This window comes from Erinaceus europaeus, chromosome 23, assembly GCF_950295315.1.
Source record: "Erinaceus europaeus chromosome 23, mEriEur2.1, whole genome shotgun sequence".
NCBI classification, from domain to species: Eukaryota; Metazoa; Chordata; class Mammalia; order Eulipotyphla; family Erinaceidae; genus Erinaceus; species Erinaceus europaeus.
In genome coordinates this window covers 12,675,571-12,693,216 of record NC_080184.1, presented here as the reverse complement: position 1 = coordinate 12,693,216, position 17,646 = coordinate 12,675,571, and the positions used below count along the sequence as shown (strand labels likewise).

The window sequence follows — 17,646 nt, the reverse complement described above, 5'->3', positions numbered from 1 at the left end:
GGCTCCCCACCTGCAGGGGAGTCGCTTCCCAGGCGGTGAAGCAGGTCTGCAGGTGTCTGTCTTTCTCTGCCCCCCTCTGTCTTCCCCTCCTCTCTCCATGTCTCTCTGTCCTATCCAACAACGACGACAACAACAAGGGCAAAAATATGGAGAAAATGGCCTCCAGGAGCAGCGGATTCATAGTGCTGACATGGAGCCCCAGCGTTCACCCTGGAGGCAATAAATAAATAAATAAATCTAAACAAGAAATTAATGTTCTTTTTTTTTCCCCACCAGGGCACCACTCAGCTCTGGGAGCTTTGGGGTTTCAGATGTGAAAGGCTTTTTGATTCACAACCATTATGCTATTTCCCCAAGTTCTAAAAGAAAGAAAAAAATTTAAACATTTATTCCCTTTTGTTGCCCTTGTTGTTTTATTGTTGTAGTTATTGTTGTTGATATTGTTGTCATCATTGTTGGCTAGGACAGAGAGAAATGGAGAGAGGAGGGGAAGACAGAGAGGGGGAGAGAAAGACAGACACCTGCAGACCTGCTTCACCGCCTGGGAAGCGACTCCCCTGCAGGTGGGGAGCCGGGGGCTTGAACCGGGAGCCTAACACCGGACTTGCGCTTGTGCCACCTGCACTTAACCCACTGCATTACCGCCTGATTCCCGCCCCCCATTTTTTAAAAATTTTTATTTCTTCGGTAGGGACAGTCAGAAATTGAGAGGGGAGAGGGCGATAGAGAGGGCTCTGGCTGACGATGGTGCTCGGGACTGAACCTGGGATCTCAGAGCCTCAGGCAGGAGAGTCATTTTGTGTTTTTCTTCGCAGAATCATTGTGCTGTCTCCCCAGCCCCATTCATTGTAATAATGAATAATAATAACCTAATAATAATTCATCATTCTTTCCCCAGAGCCCTGCTCAGCTGTAACAGAAGGTGGTGCTAGGGATTGAACCTGGGGCCTCCAGAGCCTCAGACTGGAAAAAAAAGCTTTTTGCTGAGCCACTGTGCTGTCTCCCCAGCCCGCTCCATGACATTAAAATGCATCCGAAGTTGTGGACACGCACACGACCCCCTACACAGATGGGAGACAGCCCCCCCCCAGCAGCCAAACAGAGCGCGGCCACCGTTTAAAAAGCCGCCGTGCCCCCGCCCACCTCCCTGCTCACCAATAGGCGTGGTTATCTTAGAGCGAGGCCCCGCCCATCCTCACAGTGGCCCCGCCCACCTGTCTGAATCGCCCAATAGCCGTCCAGCCGTCTGGCTCATGCGCAGTGCCACCGCGCCAGCCGGGACGCCTGAATACAACCGAGCTGAAGGAGGCGGGGCCGGCCGCGCGGTGGGCGGGGCGTGCGCGCGAGGGGAGGGGTTTCCGCTTCCTCCTCCTCCGGCTTTTAAGGCCGCGGTCTCGGGCGCCGCCAGTCATTCGGCGGCCGCGAGCGAGTCGGGCGGGTGCAGGTGAGCGCGCGGGGCGGGCCGTTGGGGTGGGGGGAGGGGAGCGGCGGCCGTGGGGGGGGGGGGGGTGGGGGGTGGGTCGCACCCCGTCGCCTTGGAGGAGACACCGAGCGCTCCCGGCTGCGGGGGCCGGGCTCCCGGGGTTCAGGGCGCCCCCGGCCCCCGGCCCTCGGGAGGCGATGCCGCCGCCGCCGCGGTGAGCGGGTCCGCAGGCTCGGGGCCCCGCGAGTCTCTGCAATCCACACGCCCCCCCATCTTTACTGTTGTTGTTGTTGTTGGGGGGGAGGGAGCGAGGATCGGGGTGCAGGGAAAGGCTCCATTTTCCTCGTGCAACATGTAGTTGCGGGGCGCAGGTGCGGGCCGGGCGGTCGGGGCGCTGGGGGGGGGGTGGGCGGGTTGGGGCCCCAAAGCCGCATTGGGGGAGCAGTCTGGAAATGCCCCCAAGATGAGGGGGCTCCCTGCCAGCTGGCAGCCCGTCCACCCCGGCTGGGGGAGGCGTCGGCGGATCGATTGCTTTGACTTCTCAACGTGTACAGACCCCATCGGCTTTGCGGGTCTACGTGAGAGAGAGAGAGAGAAAGAGAAAGAGAGAGAGAAAGAGAGAGAGAGCGAGAAAGAGAGAGAGAGAGAAAGAGAGAGAGAGCGAGAAAGAGAGAGAGAGAGCGAGAAAGAGAAAGAGAGAGAGAAAGAGAGAGAGAGCGAGAGAGAGAGAGAGAAAGAGAGAGAGAGCGAGAAAGAGAGAGAGAGAGAGAGAGAGAGCGAGAAAGAGAGAGAGAGAGAAAGAGAGGGGGGGGCAAAGAGCCCTGCTCGGCTCCGGCTGCTGGCGGTGCTGGGGATGGAACCCGGGACCTCAGAGCCTCAGGCGGGAGAGTCTGTTTGCAGAGCCCCTGTGCTGCGTCCCCAGCCTCCTCCTCCTCCTCCTCATTATTATTATTATTATTATTATTTTCAGCTCTGGCTGCTGGGGATTGCACTTGGGACCTCAGAGCCTCTCTGCAGAACCGTCCTGCTGTCTCCCCAGCCCTTCCCCCCCCTCTTCTCTCTTCTCTCTCTCTCTCTCTCTCTCTCTCCCTCTCCTCCTGTTCTTTCTTTTCAATGACAGCGGCCAGGCAGAGCTGGTGAAAGGAGAGAGGCGCTAGGGCACCGCCTCGTCACTGGTCACTGGCGGAGCTTCCCCCGGTGGGTGCTGTGCTTGGTGCTCCCGAGGCCTGAACGTGGACAAGCACAGAGCGCCCCAGCCGTACCCCGACTTCTGTCTGTCTGTCTGTCTATCTCTCATGCAGCCTTGGTGGCTGTCATTTCCAGCCCCTACCTCCCCAAAGTGTTTACTCAGCCTGGGGACAGAGAGAGAAAGAAGCGGGACTAGCAGAAGGGTTATTTATTTACTTTGTTGTTGTTGTCTTCACCCCCTGGCTGGGCTCCTGGTGCCCTGTGGGGATGGAACCCGGGCCTCAGAGCCATGCTGCTGTGCCCGCCCCCAGGACTCTTTAGCTGCTGCTGAGGGATGAGGGGGCAGCAGGGCGCATCCCCTGGCAGCGGCTCCGCGGAAAAGCTGGATCTGGGGTCGGGCAGAGCACCTGGTACCGGGGGGCGAACTGGCCCCGGGTTCAGGGCTGGCGGAGAGGAGAGCCAGAAAGAAGGGAGCCTCCGCAGGGCGGTGGGCACCCGTTGAGCACACACACGTCAGCCGGCACTGGGACCCGGGTTCAAGCCCCCGTCCCCACCTGCGGGGGGGGGGGGAGCTTCATGATCGGTGAAGCAGGGCTGCGGGTGTCTGTGTGTCTCTGTCTCTCTCTTCCCCTTCCCTCGGAAGGATCCCGGTTCGCGCCCCCAGCTCCCCACCTGCAGGGGAGTCGCTTCCCAGGCGGTGAAGCAGGTCTGCAGGCATCTGTCTTTCTCTCCCCCTCTCTGTCTTCCCCTCCTCTCTCCATTTCTCTCTGTCCTACCCAACAACAACAACAATAAAAACATCAAGGGCAACATAAACAACATAAAAGGAAATATAAAAATATTACAATAATAAAAGAAGATCAAAGTCGTGGGCATTAAGGATGAGACGGATTGGCTGGCTTGCTCTCTTTTTATATATTTATTTATTAGATAGAGACAGCTAGAATTTTTAAAAAATATTTATTCCCTTTTATTGCCTTTGTTGTTTTATTGTTGTAGTTATTATTGTTGTTATTGATGTCGTCGTTGTTGGATAGGACAGAGAGACATGGAGAGAGGAGGGGAAGACAGAGAGGGGGAGAGAAAGACAGACACCTGCAGACCTGCTTCACCGCCTGGGAAGCGACTCCCCTGCAGGTGGGGAGCCGGGGGCTCGAACCGGGATCTTTACTCAGGTCCTTGTGCTTTGCGCCACCTGCGCTTAACCCGCTGCGCCACCCCCCGTCTCCCTGTAGAATTCACCTGTAAAACCATGTGGTCCAGGACTGTTATTCTTGGGAAGGTTTCTGATCACTGTTCTGGTTGCTTCGGCTGTGAGGGGCCTGTTCATATTACCGGCTCCTGGTTGCTTCCTTTGGGAAGTTTTAGGTACCTAGCGACTCGCCCACGACTCCGTGTCTCCTCGTTCATTTGGACCCGACTGATTTGGGCCATCTCCCCTGTTTTGTTTCGCGAGTCTGGCTGAAAGAGTCTGTCAGTTCTGTTCACTCTTCGGAAGTAGTCTTTCCTTTCCTTTCCTCTCGTTGATCTTCTGGATGGGTGTCTCATTCTCAGTGTTAGGTGTTTCTGCCCTGACTTTAGTCGTCTCTCTCCTTCGGGTGGCTTTTGCGTGCCTTTGTTCCTCCTCTTCTGAGTCTTCGAGGTGTGCGGTCAGGCGGTTGATTTGAGCTTTTGCTTGCTGCCTGATGTGCCCCTCTCAGTACTGGCTTAGCCGGGTCCCCAGTGTTCTGAGAGCCTGTGTCTTCATTGTCACCCAGTGAAAGAGAAAGATGCACAGAGAGAGCCCACAGCCTGCTGAGCGCTGGCTGCTGGTGGTGCTGGGGATCGAACCCGGGACCTCAGAGCCTGGTGCTTGCGGGGGGCCTGCACCCCACCTCTGCACCCCCTCGCAGGGCCCAGGAGCTGGGGTAGCTGAGCGTGTGGGCGAGGCCCCGCGCTGACTCAGCCCTCGGGAGACTTGGGGCGACAGGGAGGCACCGCGGGCAGAGGCAGGTGTAATTACAGGGGTGCGGGAGCGGGGCAGGGGCAGGAGCTGGGACGCGGGGGTGGGGGTGGGGGAGGCGCACCTGCTGAGTGCAAGGACCCGGGTTCGAGCCCCTGGTCCCCACCTGCAGGGGGGGAAGCTTCCTGGGCGGTGGAGCAGGGCTGCAGGTGTCTCTCTCTCTCTTCCTCCCTCTCTCCCTCCCTCCTCTCTCGATTTCTCTCTGTCTCTGTCTGACAAATATAGAAAATGGAATAGCAGCCCAGGAGGGGCACAGTGGAGAAAGCGCTGGGCTCCAGGCATCGCAGGTGCCAGAGGGAGGCTCCGCTCCTCTCTCTCCCTCTCTCCTCCACACATAAATTAGCGCTGCTCCGAGAACGGCAGGAAACAAGAGGTCAAATAAGTGTCTCGGTTCAAGATGAGAAGGAGCTAGAGGCCACTCACTGGCCAGGGCCCGTGTCTTACCAGGACGCAGTCCGGGCTCAAAGCCGGGCACCACATGGCTGGGCCGCAGCACTGGGGGAAGATCCCTCGCTGGGATATCTCTCCCTCTCCCACCCCACCCCGAAACAGAGGAGAGAAATCAGCCCGGGAGTGGTTGATAGAACCCACACACGAGGCGAAAGGAAAGAAATGAGAAGGCTGGGGAACCAGCATGACGGTTCTGCAAACAGACGCTCCCAGCGGAGGCTCCGAGATCCCGGGTTCAACCCCCAGCACCGCCATCAGCCGGAGCTGAGCAGGGTTCTGGGGGAAATAATAGAAGGAACCAATCGCAGTAACTGTTATTCTGCAAGCTGACTCTCCTGTGGGGGCAGCGCTCCCCCGGCTGGCGGGAGGGTGCTGGTGCCCAGCCTGCCACTCACCCTTCGCCCCCACCCCAGTTTCACCCTCCCACAGACATGGGGCGCAGGAAGTCCAAGCGGAAACCGCCCCCCAAGAAGAAGATGACGGGCACCCTGGAGACCCAGTTCACCTGCCCCTTCTGTAACCACGAGAAGTCCTGCGACGTGAAGATGTGAGTTGGGGGCGGGCGCCTGCCGGCAACCCCATACAGGAGCCCCACAGCGAGGTGGGCAGCTCAGTGCGCTGGGTGCGTCTCCTCCCCACTCTCTCTCTCTCTCTCCCCCTCCCTGTCTCTCTCTCTAATTCAAGATGTGTTTACTTATTAAGAGAGAGGAGGAAAGGGAGAAAGGGAAAGCCTCCCCCCCACACCATATCTATTTATTTAATAGTTGAGAGAGAGAGATGGAGAGAAGCAAGCCTCCCTCTGGCACTCGCGGTGCGGGGGATGGAACTCAGGACGTCAAGCTGAAAATCCTGCACTGCATCCACTGCACCTCCTGCGCGGCCAGGCTCGCACCCCTCCCTCCCTCCCTCCATCTCTCTCTCTCTCTCCAATATCCTCCAGTTCTCAGGTCAATCCAGAGAAGTGAGGGCCTGGCAGTCACCAAAAATAGAATAATCGGGGGGCCAGGCCACTGGTGCACCTGGTTGAGTGCACAAGGACCCGGGTTCGAGCCCCCATCCCCGCCTGCAGGGGACAGCATCCCGAGGGGTGAGGCGGGGCTGCGGGTGTCTCTCTGTCTCTATCTCCCCCTCCCTCCTCGCTTTCTGGCTGCCTCTAGCCAACAAATAATGATAATAAAAAGATTCTAAAACATTTCTCCAGTACTTTAAAAAAATATAAAACAAAACGGCAAATATATATATATATATATATATGTTTAAAACAACGACAAAAACGCATTTAAACGGGCTGGCAAAGTGGGTCCCTTAGACTAACTCTCGCTGCTTTGCCGTGTGCTGTGACCCGGGCCCCTCTTGTGCAGGAAGCTGGGGGGGGGGGGGGCTGCGGTTGCTCTGTGCCTCTGTCGCTCTGTCTCTGTCTCAACTCTAATGATCCCCGGATACGATACGGGGCGGAGTCAGCGTGGGGGGGCCCCGTCTCCGCGTCCCTAAGCCCCCCGCCCCCCAGGGACCGCGCCCGGAACACCGGAGTCATCTCCTGCACCGTGTGCCTGGAGGAATTCCAGACGCCCATCACCTGTATCCTTGGGGATCGCGGCTTTGGGGGGCGGGGGGTGGGAGAGGGCGAGGGAACCGGGCCTGGGACCTGGGACCCCGGCCTGAGCTGGAGGCTCTGGGCCGGCACCTGACCCCACGACCGACCGCGCTAGCCTCCTTGACGGCCACGCCCAGATCTGTCAGAGCCGGTGGACGTCTACAGTGATTGGATAGACGCCTGCGAGGCGGCCAATCAGTAGCGACTGCGAGGACCCGCCCCCTCTGAGGCCCCGCCCACCGGGAACTCCACCTGTGGGGGGTGGGTCCATGTGAGTGTGTGTGTGTGCGCATTCGTGTGTGTGCATGTGTGTGAGTGTGTGTGTGCATGTGTGTGAGCGTGTGTGTGCATGTGTGTGTTGCGATGCCTGTGGGGGTGACTTTCTGGCGGTGACACCCACACCCCCAGAACACCGGAGCTGCCTCTCCTGGCCCACCACCCCCCAAAAGCCTTTTGAGACGCTCCCTCCTCCTGCGGTTCCCCTCCCCCCGCACTTCCGGCTGTGGGGAGGACCCCAAGAGGGGGATCCCGTCTTCCTAGGAGGCGAGTCACCCGAGACCAAGCTCCTGGCGCTGCCCTCTCCCTCTGCAGGGCTGCGGGCAGGGCATTTTAATCACTTTTGTAGGAACGGGGTGGGATGGGGTGGGGTGGGGGTCTGCGAATGTGTCACGCGCCTTTCAATAAAGTGTACCCACAGGACTCTTGGCTGCCGGTGGATTCCTGGCGCTGGGGGCAAAAAAAAATGAAAGAAAGAAATCACAAGAGGGGAGAGTGAGCCCAGCAGGCCACCAGGATTGGGGGGGGGTGTCCAGTCATTTTGAAGGACAGACATATTTGGGATGGCCTAGAAGGGCAGGGCGGGGCACCAAGGACCCCACAAAACTACTGGCTTCGGGTCAAGCCTTTCAGCTGTGACAATGAGGAAAAAACACACGGAGAGGGCCGGAATGGTCAGGGAAGGCTTCCTGGAGGAGGAGGCACTGCCCTGCCTGAGTTCTGCCTGCTTCTCCCCTGGAGTCCCCACAGCCCCACCACGAGCTGATAAAGTGTTGGTCTCGTGAACAAGCTTGAGGTCCTGGGTTCAAATCTGGGCATCACCTGTTCTGGAGTGAGGCTCCACTTCTGTCTGTCTGTCCTCCGTCCCTCTCACTAAAAAGGACAAAAGCCAGGCAGTGGTGCACTTGTACAGTGCACATGTCGCCTTGCACAGGGACCCAGGGTTCAAACCCCTGGTCTGCACCCGCAGGGAGAGACCTCTCCGGGGCACTAGGTGGTGAGTCTTAATTTGGCTGCGGGGGCAGTCCCCCTCCAGGCTGGGGGGGGGGGGGCTCAGTCCCCTGGCACCCCATCTCCCCAGCAGGCGGGGCCCTGAGTCAGCCCTGGATGGGTCCCAGCCCAGCAGCCCTGGGAATTGGGGTTCGGGGTTCAGCAATAACCCAGCCAAGAGCGCCTGGAATCTGGTCTGTGACGCACCCAGGCATTGCGAACGTGTCTGGGATCCTCTGGGGTCGGTCATTCCAGTCTCATCCCCAGCTTTGGGGAGCCACAGCCTTGCAACCCCAGAAGCTCAACTTGAGCCCAGAGCTACAGAAAAATCCAAACACTCGAAGCCTGGGAACAGGGCGTGGTAGAGAGTCCTCAAGCCTGAGGTCCTGAGTTTGAATTCCACCAGCATATGGGCTCTGCTTCTCTCTCTGTGTCTATCAAACAATAAATGAATTTATTTTATCTCTGGGGTTATCACTGGGGTGTGGTGCTGACACTACAGATCCACTGCTCCTGTGGTCATTTTTTGATTGTTGTTGTAGTTATTGTTGTTATTGATGTTGTCATTGTTGGATAGGACAGAGAGAAATGGAGAGAGGAGGGGAAGACGGAGGGGGAGAGAAAGACAGACACCTGCAGACCTACTTCACCGCCTGGGAAGCGGATCCCCCCTCCGTGGTCGTTTTTTCCATTTTATTGGATAGGACAGAGAGAAATTGAGAGAAGGAACGTAGAGAGAAATTGAGAGACACCCACAGCCCTGCTTCACCGCTTGTGAAGCTTCCCCCTCCAGGTGGGGAGCCGGAGGGTCAAACCCAGATCCTTGTATGGGTCCTTGCACTTGACCCGGTGCACCACCACCCGGCCCCCATCTTTTTCTCTTTTTTTCTAAAGTCACTGGCTTGTAGGAGAGGGTCATCATAATATAAAATGGGGTTGGGGAGACAGCACAGGGGTTCTAATAATTGTCATTATTATTATTAATTCTCTTGCAAGCAGACTTCTCCCTGACGCTCTAAGGTTGAATCTCCAGAAAGCAGAGCTGAGCAGGTATCTAGCGTCTCTCTCTCTCTCTCTCTCTCTCTCTCCCTCCCTTCCCTTTCAACTTGTCTCTAGCCAATAACTGCATTGTTCTTTTTTCTTTTCTTTTTTTTTACCAGAACCCTGCTCAGCTCTGGCTTCTGCTGGTGCAGAGGACTGAACCTGGGACTCCTGAGCCTCAGGCAGGAGAATCTATTGGCATTATGCTACCTACCCCCCCGCCCCATATTTATCCTTGAATATTAACAAAACAGGAAGGAGGGGGACCCTTGAGAGCCCACGGCGCCCCCCTCCGGACCTCCGGAAGTGGGGGACCCGGTGTGTATGGCCGCGCCAGACCCCCAGGAGACCCCCTTTCTAAAGATGTTGCTACCATTTATTTGTGCTCCAGTGAAATAGAAAAAGAAAGCGCTCCGCTCGGGTCGCTGCCCTCAGTCACCTCCCGCCATCCGAGCCGCCTGGGGCACCCGGGGAGGGGGCTCGGGGAGGGGAGTTCGCTGGGGGTGGGGTGGGCTTCTGCTCCTGGGTGCTGGGAGGGGGCAGCGGCGTGGGGCTGGGGGGGTCCGGTGAGTCTGACGCCCTCGCGGGGTGTCGCCATGCGGGGGGGTGGGGTGGGGACCCCCTAGGCGGAGTTGTAGTAGCCGTGGCCCACGTGGTTGTGGGCGGGGTCCCCCAGCTCCAGGTCGGGGTGCAGGCAGTACTTGGGGTCGTAGACCTGGCGGGGCAGCCCGTACACCGTCATCCCGCGCTGCGAGGCGCCCTTGTTGCTCCCCATCTGCAGGCTCACGGTGCCCGAGTCGCAGTGCTCCATGCCCAGCGCGGGCGCGAAGATCTGCCGCTTGGTGCCCGGCGCCGTCATGCCCGCCTGGGGGGCGGGGGCGGTCAGTGACGTCATCGCAGGGGCGGGACGGGAGCGAGTGACGGTGTGATGGGGGCGGGGTCAGTGACGTACATTAGGGGCGGGGCTAGTGGCGGTGGGGTCAGCAGGGGGCGGGAGGGAATGACAGGTGTCAGCGGGGCGGGTGGGCGGGGCCAGTGACGTGGTCGGAGGGGCGGGGTTAGTGGCGGTGGGGGCGGGAGGGAATGACAGGTGTCAGCCAGGTGGGGTGGGCGGGGCCAGTGACGTGATCGGAGGGGCGGGGCTAGTGGTGGTGGGGTCAGCAGGGGGCGGGAGGGAATGACAGGTGTCAGCGGGGCGGGTGGGCGGGGCCAGTGACGTGATCGGAGGGGCGGGGTTAGTGGCGGTGGGGGCGGGAGGGAATGACAGGTGTCAGCCAGGTGGGGTGGGCGGGGCCAGTGACGTGATCGGAGGGGCGAGGCTAGTGGCGGTGGGGCCAGCAGGGGGCGGGAGGGAATGACAGGTGTGGGCGGGGCTAGTGGTGGGGGGCAGCAGGGGCGGGGCTAGTGGCGGTGGGGTCAGTGAGGGGGGGTCATAAGGGGCAGCCAACGAAGGGGCTTCCCCATGGGCGGGGTCAGTGTGCCAGGGAGCGGGGTCAGTGACAGAGGCCTAAGTGGGGGACAGAGTCGGACCCGGGGGGGGCGAGGGCGGGAGGGGTCAGCAGACAGGAGTCAGAAGGTGATCAGTGGGGGCTCAGCTGTGGAGGGTCCTCCGAAGTGGGGAACGGGGGGGGGGGGGGGAGTCGGCTGGAAGGCAGCGAGTTGCAAAGGGGTTGGCGCCATCAAGGGGTGGAGCGGGGTGGGGGGTAGCAAGAGCGTCAGGCCCCAGGCCGCCGCCCCCACCTGGCTGGCACCCTTGTTGGTGCCCATCTGTAGGCTGATGGTGGCCTGGTCCAGCGGCTGCTCGGTGCCCAGCTTGGGGTCGTAGAGGTGGCGCCGGGTGCCGTAGGCCGTCATGCCCTGCTGGCTGGCGAACTTGTTGGTGCCCATCTGGGGGGGCGACAGGCGGCTCAGCGTCAGAGTACAAGACCCGGAGGCCGGGCTGAGTCCCCAGCACCGCTGGAGCTGAGCAGCCCTCCTCTCTGAAACACTCAGAAATAATCATCACAATAATAATAATATTATCTCATCTAGTAGAGCCCCAGCATCACATGGGCACGCCATGCAGATAGACCCCCCCCCCTCTCTCTCCCCCTTTCTCTCTCTCAGCCTCAGGCAGGAGAGTCTTGTTTGCAAAACCACTCTGCTGTCTACCCCCCCACCCTGGCCTGCAGGGACCGGATGCCGCCCCTTTTCCTCGACCTCCCTCCCGCCATCGCCCGGGAGGGAGAGAAGTGGGGGGCTCCTGCCTGCAGCCCGATGATGTTGCGCCCTTCTCGAAGCTTCTCCGGCTCGAACTTGCGCTCTTGCTTCTCTGCATATTTCACGCCCACGTTCACCTTGTTCCCTTTGGTCTTGGCCTGGGGGGGAGGTGAGGCGAGGGGACTGGAGTGTGTGTACGTGGGGGGGGGGGCACAGGAGAGGAGGGGCTGCCTAGAGGGCGGGGCTTCCAGGATCCTGGGGGCGGGGCTGTTAGGGAAGAGGGCCCCTGGGGGCCAAGGGTGTCCAGAGTCTTAGGCAGGGCTGATTGGGGGCGTGGTCGTCAGGGGAGAGGACCCTAGGGCGGGGACTTGGGGGCGTAGCTTACAGGGGAGAGGGCTCTGGGGACATGGCCCTTAGGGAAGAGGGTCTGGGGGCGGGGCTCCCAGGGTCCCAGGAACGGGTTGATTGGGGGCGTGGTCGTCAGGCGACTTGGGGAGGGGCTTCCACGGGCTTGGGGGCGGGGCTGACAGGGAAGAGGTCTCTGGGGGCGTGGCTGTTAGGGAAGAGGGTCTGGGGGCGGGGCCTCCAGGGACTTCGGGGCGTGGCGTAGGGGCGTGGCTTCCAGAGTCTTGGGATGGGCTGGTTGGGGGCGTGGTCATCAGGGGAGAGGGCCCTGGGGCGGGGCCTAGAGGGACTTGGGGGCGTGGCCGACAGGGGAGAGCTCTCTAGGGGCGGGGCTTCCAATATATTGGGGCGTGGCTGTCAAGAGAGGACTCCAGGGTGGGCGGCCAGGGACAGAAGGGAACTAGGGGGATTGGGCTGCCAGGGCGGGTAGTAGGAACTGGGGGGACAGGGGACGTAGGGCAGAGGGCTCCGGGGTGGGGGCCAGGGACTGAGGGGAACTAGGGGGATTGGGCTGCCAGGGCGGGTAGTAGGAACTGGGGAACTAGGGGGATTGGGCTGCCAGGGCGGGTAGTAGGAACTGGGGGGACAGGGGACATAGGGCAGAGGGCTCCGGAGTTGGGGGTCAGGGACTGAGGGGAACTCAGGGGAGTGGTCTGCGGGGGGTAGTAGGAACTGGGGGCCAGGGGGGCGCTGGTCCCTGTCCATCCGTGCCCCCGCCCCCACTCACCATGCTGGCCAGCGCCAGGAGCGTGGACTGCACCTGCGTATGGTTGGTGTTCTCAAACAGGTCGTTGGCCTCGAAGATGTCGTGCGGCCGCACGCCGTACTTGGTGATGGCCTTGAGGAAGTTGCCGATGTTCTCCAGCTGCGTGCGGGCCGGGGCAGTGGGGGTCAGTCCCCGGAGGGGCGCGGGGCGGGGCTCCCAGGGGACCCTCCCGCCCGGCTCACCTGGTGCCAGTTCTGGGTGGATTCGTTCACCTTCTTCACGGAGCCGGGCTGCAGCTTGTTAATGAACCTGGCGGGGGTCGGGGGGGCCATCTGGGTGGCGGAGGGGCACCCCCACATCCTGCAGCGGCCATCTGCTTTCAGCAACCCACCCCCGACCCCCTGAGCCCTGCTCCACTCTGGCTGCTGGTGGGGCTGGGGATGGAACCTCCGACCTCAGAGCCTCAGGCTGGAGAGTCTTTTCATATTTTTATGTATTTATTCTCCCTGCTGTTGCCCTTGTTGTTTTATTGTTGTAGTTATTATTATGGTTGTTGTTGTTGTTGGATAGGACAGAGAGACATGGAGAGAGGAGGGAAAGAGAGGGGGAGAGAAAGACAGACACCTGCAGACCTGCTTCACCGCCTGGGAAGCGACTCCCCTGCAGGTGGGGAGCCGGGGGCTCGAACTGGGATCCTTACGCCTGTCCTTGTGCTTTGTGCCCCCCCTTTTTTTGTCTCCAGGGTTATCACTGGGGCTCAGTGCCAGCACTACGAATCCACTGCTCCTGGAAGCAATTTTTTTCCATTTTATTGGACAGGACAGAGAGAAATTGAGAGAGGAGAGGGAGATAGAGAGGGAGAGAGACAGAGAGACGCCTGATGCTGTGCTTAACTGCTTGTGAATCGACCCCCCCCCTCCCCGCAGGTGGGGAGCCGGGAGTTCGAACCCAGGTCCTTGTGCTTCAGACTATGTGCACTTGACCAGGTTCGTCACAGCCAGGCCCTCATCTCTTTTTCTCCTAAGATTTATTTGCTGTGGCCTGGGAGGTGGTGAAGTGGCCAACTTTGTGTGTGCCGTCACAAGTTCTAAACTCAGCATTGCCGGTCCCAGAATGATGCTTGCTCCCCCCCCTTTAATAAATAAATCATGGGGGTCGGGCGGTAGCGCAGCGGGTTAAGCGCACGTGGCACAAAGCGCAAGGATCCTGGTTCGAGCCCCCGGCTCCCCACCTGCAGGGGAGTCGCTTCACAGGCGGTGAAGCAGGTCTGCAGGTGTCTGTCTTTCTCTCCCCCTCTGTCTTCCCCTCCTCTCTCCATTTCTCTCTGTCCTATCCAACAATGACAACAATATCAATAATAATTACAACAATAGGGAGTCGGGCTGTAGCGCAGCGGGTTAAGCGCAGGTGGCGCAAAGCACAAGGACCGGCATAAGGATCCCGGTTCGAACCCCGGCTCCCCACCTGCAGGGGAGTCGCTTCCCAGGCGGTGAAGCAGGTCTGCAGGTGTCTGTCTTTCTCTCCCCCTCTCTGTCTTCCCCTCCTCTCTCCATTTCTCTCTGTCCTAGCCAACAACGACAACAACAGTAACAACTACAACAATAAAAAAAACAACCAGGGCAACAAAAGGGAATAAATAAATAAAATAAATATTAATAAAATAATAATAATTACAACAATAAAAAGGGCTACAAAAGGGAACAAATAAATAAATATTTTTAAAAAATAAAAGAGAAAAGGGGAAGAAAGAGAAGGAAAAAGTGGGGGCAGGGTAGACAGCATAATGACTCTGCAGCGACTCTCCTGTCTGAGGCCCCAGGTTCAGTCCCCAGCACCACCATCAGCCAGAGCTGAGCAGGGCCCTGAAATGATGATAATAATAATAATAATAATAATATTTTTTAAATGTGACAGAATAGCTCACCTGGACAGTAAGTTGCTTTGCCCTGTTTGCGAGGCAGGTTAGGGCTGCGGATTGAACGCAAGACCTCATGCTTGAGAGTAAAAAGCTTTAGCCACTGCACCACCTCCCAGACTTCTCTCTCCCTCTCGCTCTCTCTGTTTGTCTCTGAAATATCAGCCTTAGCAATGCTCTCGTATACACACACAAAAGAGAGAGAGAGGGAGAGAGAGGGAAAAGAGGGGGGCCAGGTGGTGGTTACCAGGTTAAAGACTCAGGTTCAAGCTCCCGGTCCCCAAATGTAGGGGGAAAGCTTCAGGAGTGGTGAAGCAGGGCTGCAGCGTGTCTCTGTCTGTCTGTCTCTGTCAATCTATCTGCCATCTATTTATTTCCCCCGCCTCTCAATTTCTGTCTCTACCCAATAATAATAATTATAATTATATATATATATATATTTTTTTTTTTTTTTGCCTCCAGGGTTATTGCTGGGGCTGGGTGCCTGCACCATGAATCCACTGCTCCTGGACGCCATCTTTTTTTCCCATTTTTGTTGCCCTTGTTGTCGTTATTACTCTTATTGTTGCTATTGCCATTGTTGGAGAGGACAGAGAGAGATGGAGAGAGGAGGGGAAGCCGGGGGCTCGAACCGGGATCCTTATGCCAGTCCTGTGCTTTGTGCCACCTTTACTCGCTGCCCTACCACCTGCCCCCCCGCCCCAATAATAAATTTTTTAAAAAGTAAAAAAGAAAGAGAAAGAAGAAAGAGAGAAAGAGTCTGGCTTGGGGTTCTAGAAGTTTCCGTTACGACAGCTGAGTGCTTGGCCTGGCCGGGAGCTTTGCAGGACTCAGCTCCAAGCACCCAGTCCGCGTGGGTGTGTGTGACGAGGGGCAGAGAGGAGACGCCAGGTTTGTGGGGGAAAGCCCCCCCAGTCCCACTCACTCGCAAAGGATGATACCATCTTTGAGGCCGTCCATGAAGTTGGGGCCAATGCGACGCCCCGTCACCCCCTCGATCCACTCACGAAGCTCTTGCTCTCGATGTTGGTTGTATTTCTGGGCCAGCTGGGGGGCAGCAGGGGTGGGGGGCGGTGCAGGGGGACGGGGAGGGGGGGCAGAGAGAGGGCAGTGAGGGGAGGGGGTGCAGGCTGGGCTCCCCAGTCTGCTCTCCCTCCTCCTTCTCCGTCTCTTCCCAACTAAGGCGATCTCGCCCCAGAGCATGTTGGGGTGGGGGAGAGTTGGGGGGGGCACCTGCCAAAGGGCCATTCCAGGCATTCTGAGGTCTGCTACCAGAACTCCTCAGAGGGGAGGCGCTGGGATCTGGGGGGTGGGGGTGGCGTCTGGCCGCCCGCTCCAGGCCAAACTTGGGCTTCACTGCAGACTGGGCGTCCCCAGCAGCAGGGGCGGTACCTTCGCTGTGCCCACCAGGGGACCCTCTCTCTGTTGGGGTCTCGGGGACCACCCCCTACACCCCACCTCTGCCTGTCTTCTGTCCCCCAACTCTATATTTGGCTCAGGACCTGCTACCCCCATCTGCTTGTGGTGTGTCAGAGGTGGGGGTCCTGTTGGACCTGTGCTGGGGTTGGGGGCATGCTCTCGGAGACACCCCGTTATCTAGCTGAGCTTTTTTTGGGGGGAGGCCCTCTTTGTGTTCAGATACTCAGTTCTTATTGGGGGGGGTCCTTTCTGGCCTCTCTGGGGTGGGCGTGATGCTCCAGCCTCTGCAGGGGCCCTCTCTGGTTGGGTGGGGGTCGCCCCACCCAGCCCCTTATTTCTCTTCTCTCTCTTCCCCCTCCATCCCCAGCTCCCAGAAGCTGTCTCTCTGCTTTCTTTTTCTCCCCATGGCCCCCCCTCTTTCTCAGGGTCCCTCTATATCCCCGTCCCCCCCAAAAAAATGCCAAGCAGACCCCCCCCCACCCGGGCACCTCCACCCTGGGGTGTATGTGTGTGAGGGGAGGGGTGGGGGGTGAGGTCTGGTGGCCCCAACCCAGGGAGTGTTGGGGGATGGAACCCGGCTGCCGGGGGCTCAGGATGCTGTTGGGGGGGCGGGGGCGCCCCTCACCTGGCCCCCCTCTCCCGCGCTTTATAAAGCGCGCCGGGCCTTATATAGCCGCGGGCCGGGCTCCCCGAGGCCGCCTTATAAGGCGCGGCGGCTCGGCGCGGGCGGCGGGGGAGGGGGCGCCGCGGGGCCTCCCCGACCCCCCCCACCTGTCCCCTCCCCCAGCACCCCCCCACCCTGCAGACCAACCCCTCTCACATCAGCCACCTGCGCCCTGGGGAGGGGGGCTCCCCTTGATCTCCATCAAGTGAACTCGGGGTGCCCGCCCCCACATACAGGGGAGCCCTTCCTGCGGGATGGGGGGGCTGTGCTGGGGATGTAAGGGGGGGTCTCAGTTCAGAGCTGCCCTGGCGTGACCAGCCAGCCCCCTCCCAGCACCCCCTCCCTCCGCAGGCTGCTTGGATCCCCCCCGCCACCACCGCCTGTGCCTCAATTTACCCATCCGTGCAAGGCTCGAAGGTCGGCCCTCCACCCTCCAAATGCCCACACTCTGCCTCCCCTCCCCCAGCTGCCTCGCTTCCCCTCTCCACCCACCCCCCGTCTTTCTTGGATCCCACCATCCGGGACCCCCCCAAGCTCTAAGTGCACCCAAGTTGGGGGTGAGTGGGGGGGCAGGGAAGGGAAATGACCAAACCTCTCCCTCCCTGGCTCAGCCAGCGTCCCATCACGGAGGGTTAACGAGGAGATTCTGGTGGGGCGGGGTCTTTGCAAATGAAGTGGAGCAGGTGGACAGAGAAGCCCTCCACTCCCTGCACCCTCCCCCCCCCCAAAAAAAAGAGCTGAGGGTTCTTTGCACCCCCAAACTTGTCCATGCACCCCCGCTTTGGGGTCCAAGGCTCAAAGGGACATGTAGAGGGGAGGTTTGGGGGGAGACCATCGTCCCACCTCCAAAAAAAAAAAAAGCAGAGTCTCTGGCAGGACAGGGGGAAGAATGGGGTGCAGGGGGGACACCCCGTCCAGGCTTACCTTGTTCTTGACCTCTGCCGACAGCCCATAGGCAGGACCCCGGTTGAAGTGAGCGGAGGACATGGTGTTGGGGGGACGGGGGGCTGCTGACACAGGGGCAGAAGCAGCAACCTGGAGGGTACCCCGGCTCGGTGGTGGCTCCCTGCGCCCCGCTTCCCTCCTGCACGTTTTTGAAGCTCTGGAGGCAGCCTCAGGCCTCTCCCACTGCCGGCCCATCGGGCTGGGGGGCGGGCCCAGGGGCGGGGCGCCCCCCCCAAACTTCAGCCAGCATCCACCCCCCCCTGTGATGTCAGAGCCTTGGTATTGGAAGTCGATGGTGTCATTGTTTCCACCTCAGGGGGGCAGCTCTGGGGGGGGGGTCTGTATTTTATTGCAGGGGGTGTCTTGGCTAGACAAAGACCAAGCTTCCTGGCCTCCTCCCTAATTTTTGAGGGGAGCCTCCCCCCCCCC

General features: G+C 59.6%; 2 protein-coding genes across 2 annotated transcripts; one reads left to right on the top strand and one right to left on the bottom strand.

Moving 5' to 3' along the window:
- The first annotated feature begins 1,342 nt into the window (after positions 1–1,342).
- ELOF1 (elongation factor 1) lies at positions 1,343–7,356 on the top strand. The gene is made up of 4 exons (XM_060181785.1): positions 1,343–1,444; positions 5,477–5,610; positions 6,571–6,641; positions 6,795–7,356. The coding sequence occupies exons 2-4, from the start codon at positions 5,495–5,497 to the stop codon at positions 6,857–6,859; spliced, it is 252 nt and encodes an 83-aa protein (XP_060037768.1). The 5' UTR covers positions 1,343–1,444; positions 5,477–5,494; the 3' UTR covers positions 6,860–7,356.
- A 1,970-nt stretch (positions 7,357–9,326) lies between these two features.
- Positions 9,327–17,362, bottom strand: CNN1 (calponin 1). Its single transcript, XM_007525972.2, has 7 exons — positions 17,197–17,362; positions 15,115–15,236; positions 12,517–12,583; positions 12,296–12,433; positions 11,211–11,321; positions 10,705–10,851; positions 9,327–9,829 (listed from the first exon to the last, which is right to left on the bottom strand). Exons 1-7 carry the CDS (start codon positions 17,257–17,259, stop codon positions 9,587–9,589), a joined length of 891 nt encoding a protein of 296 aa, XP_007526034.1. The 5' UTR covers positions 17,260–17,362; the 3' UTR covers positions 9,327–9,586.
- Between the last annotated feature and the right edge of the window lie 284 nt (positions 17,363–17,646).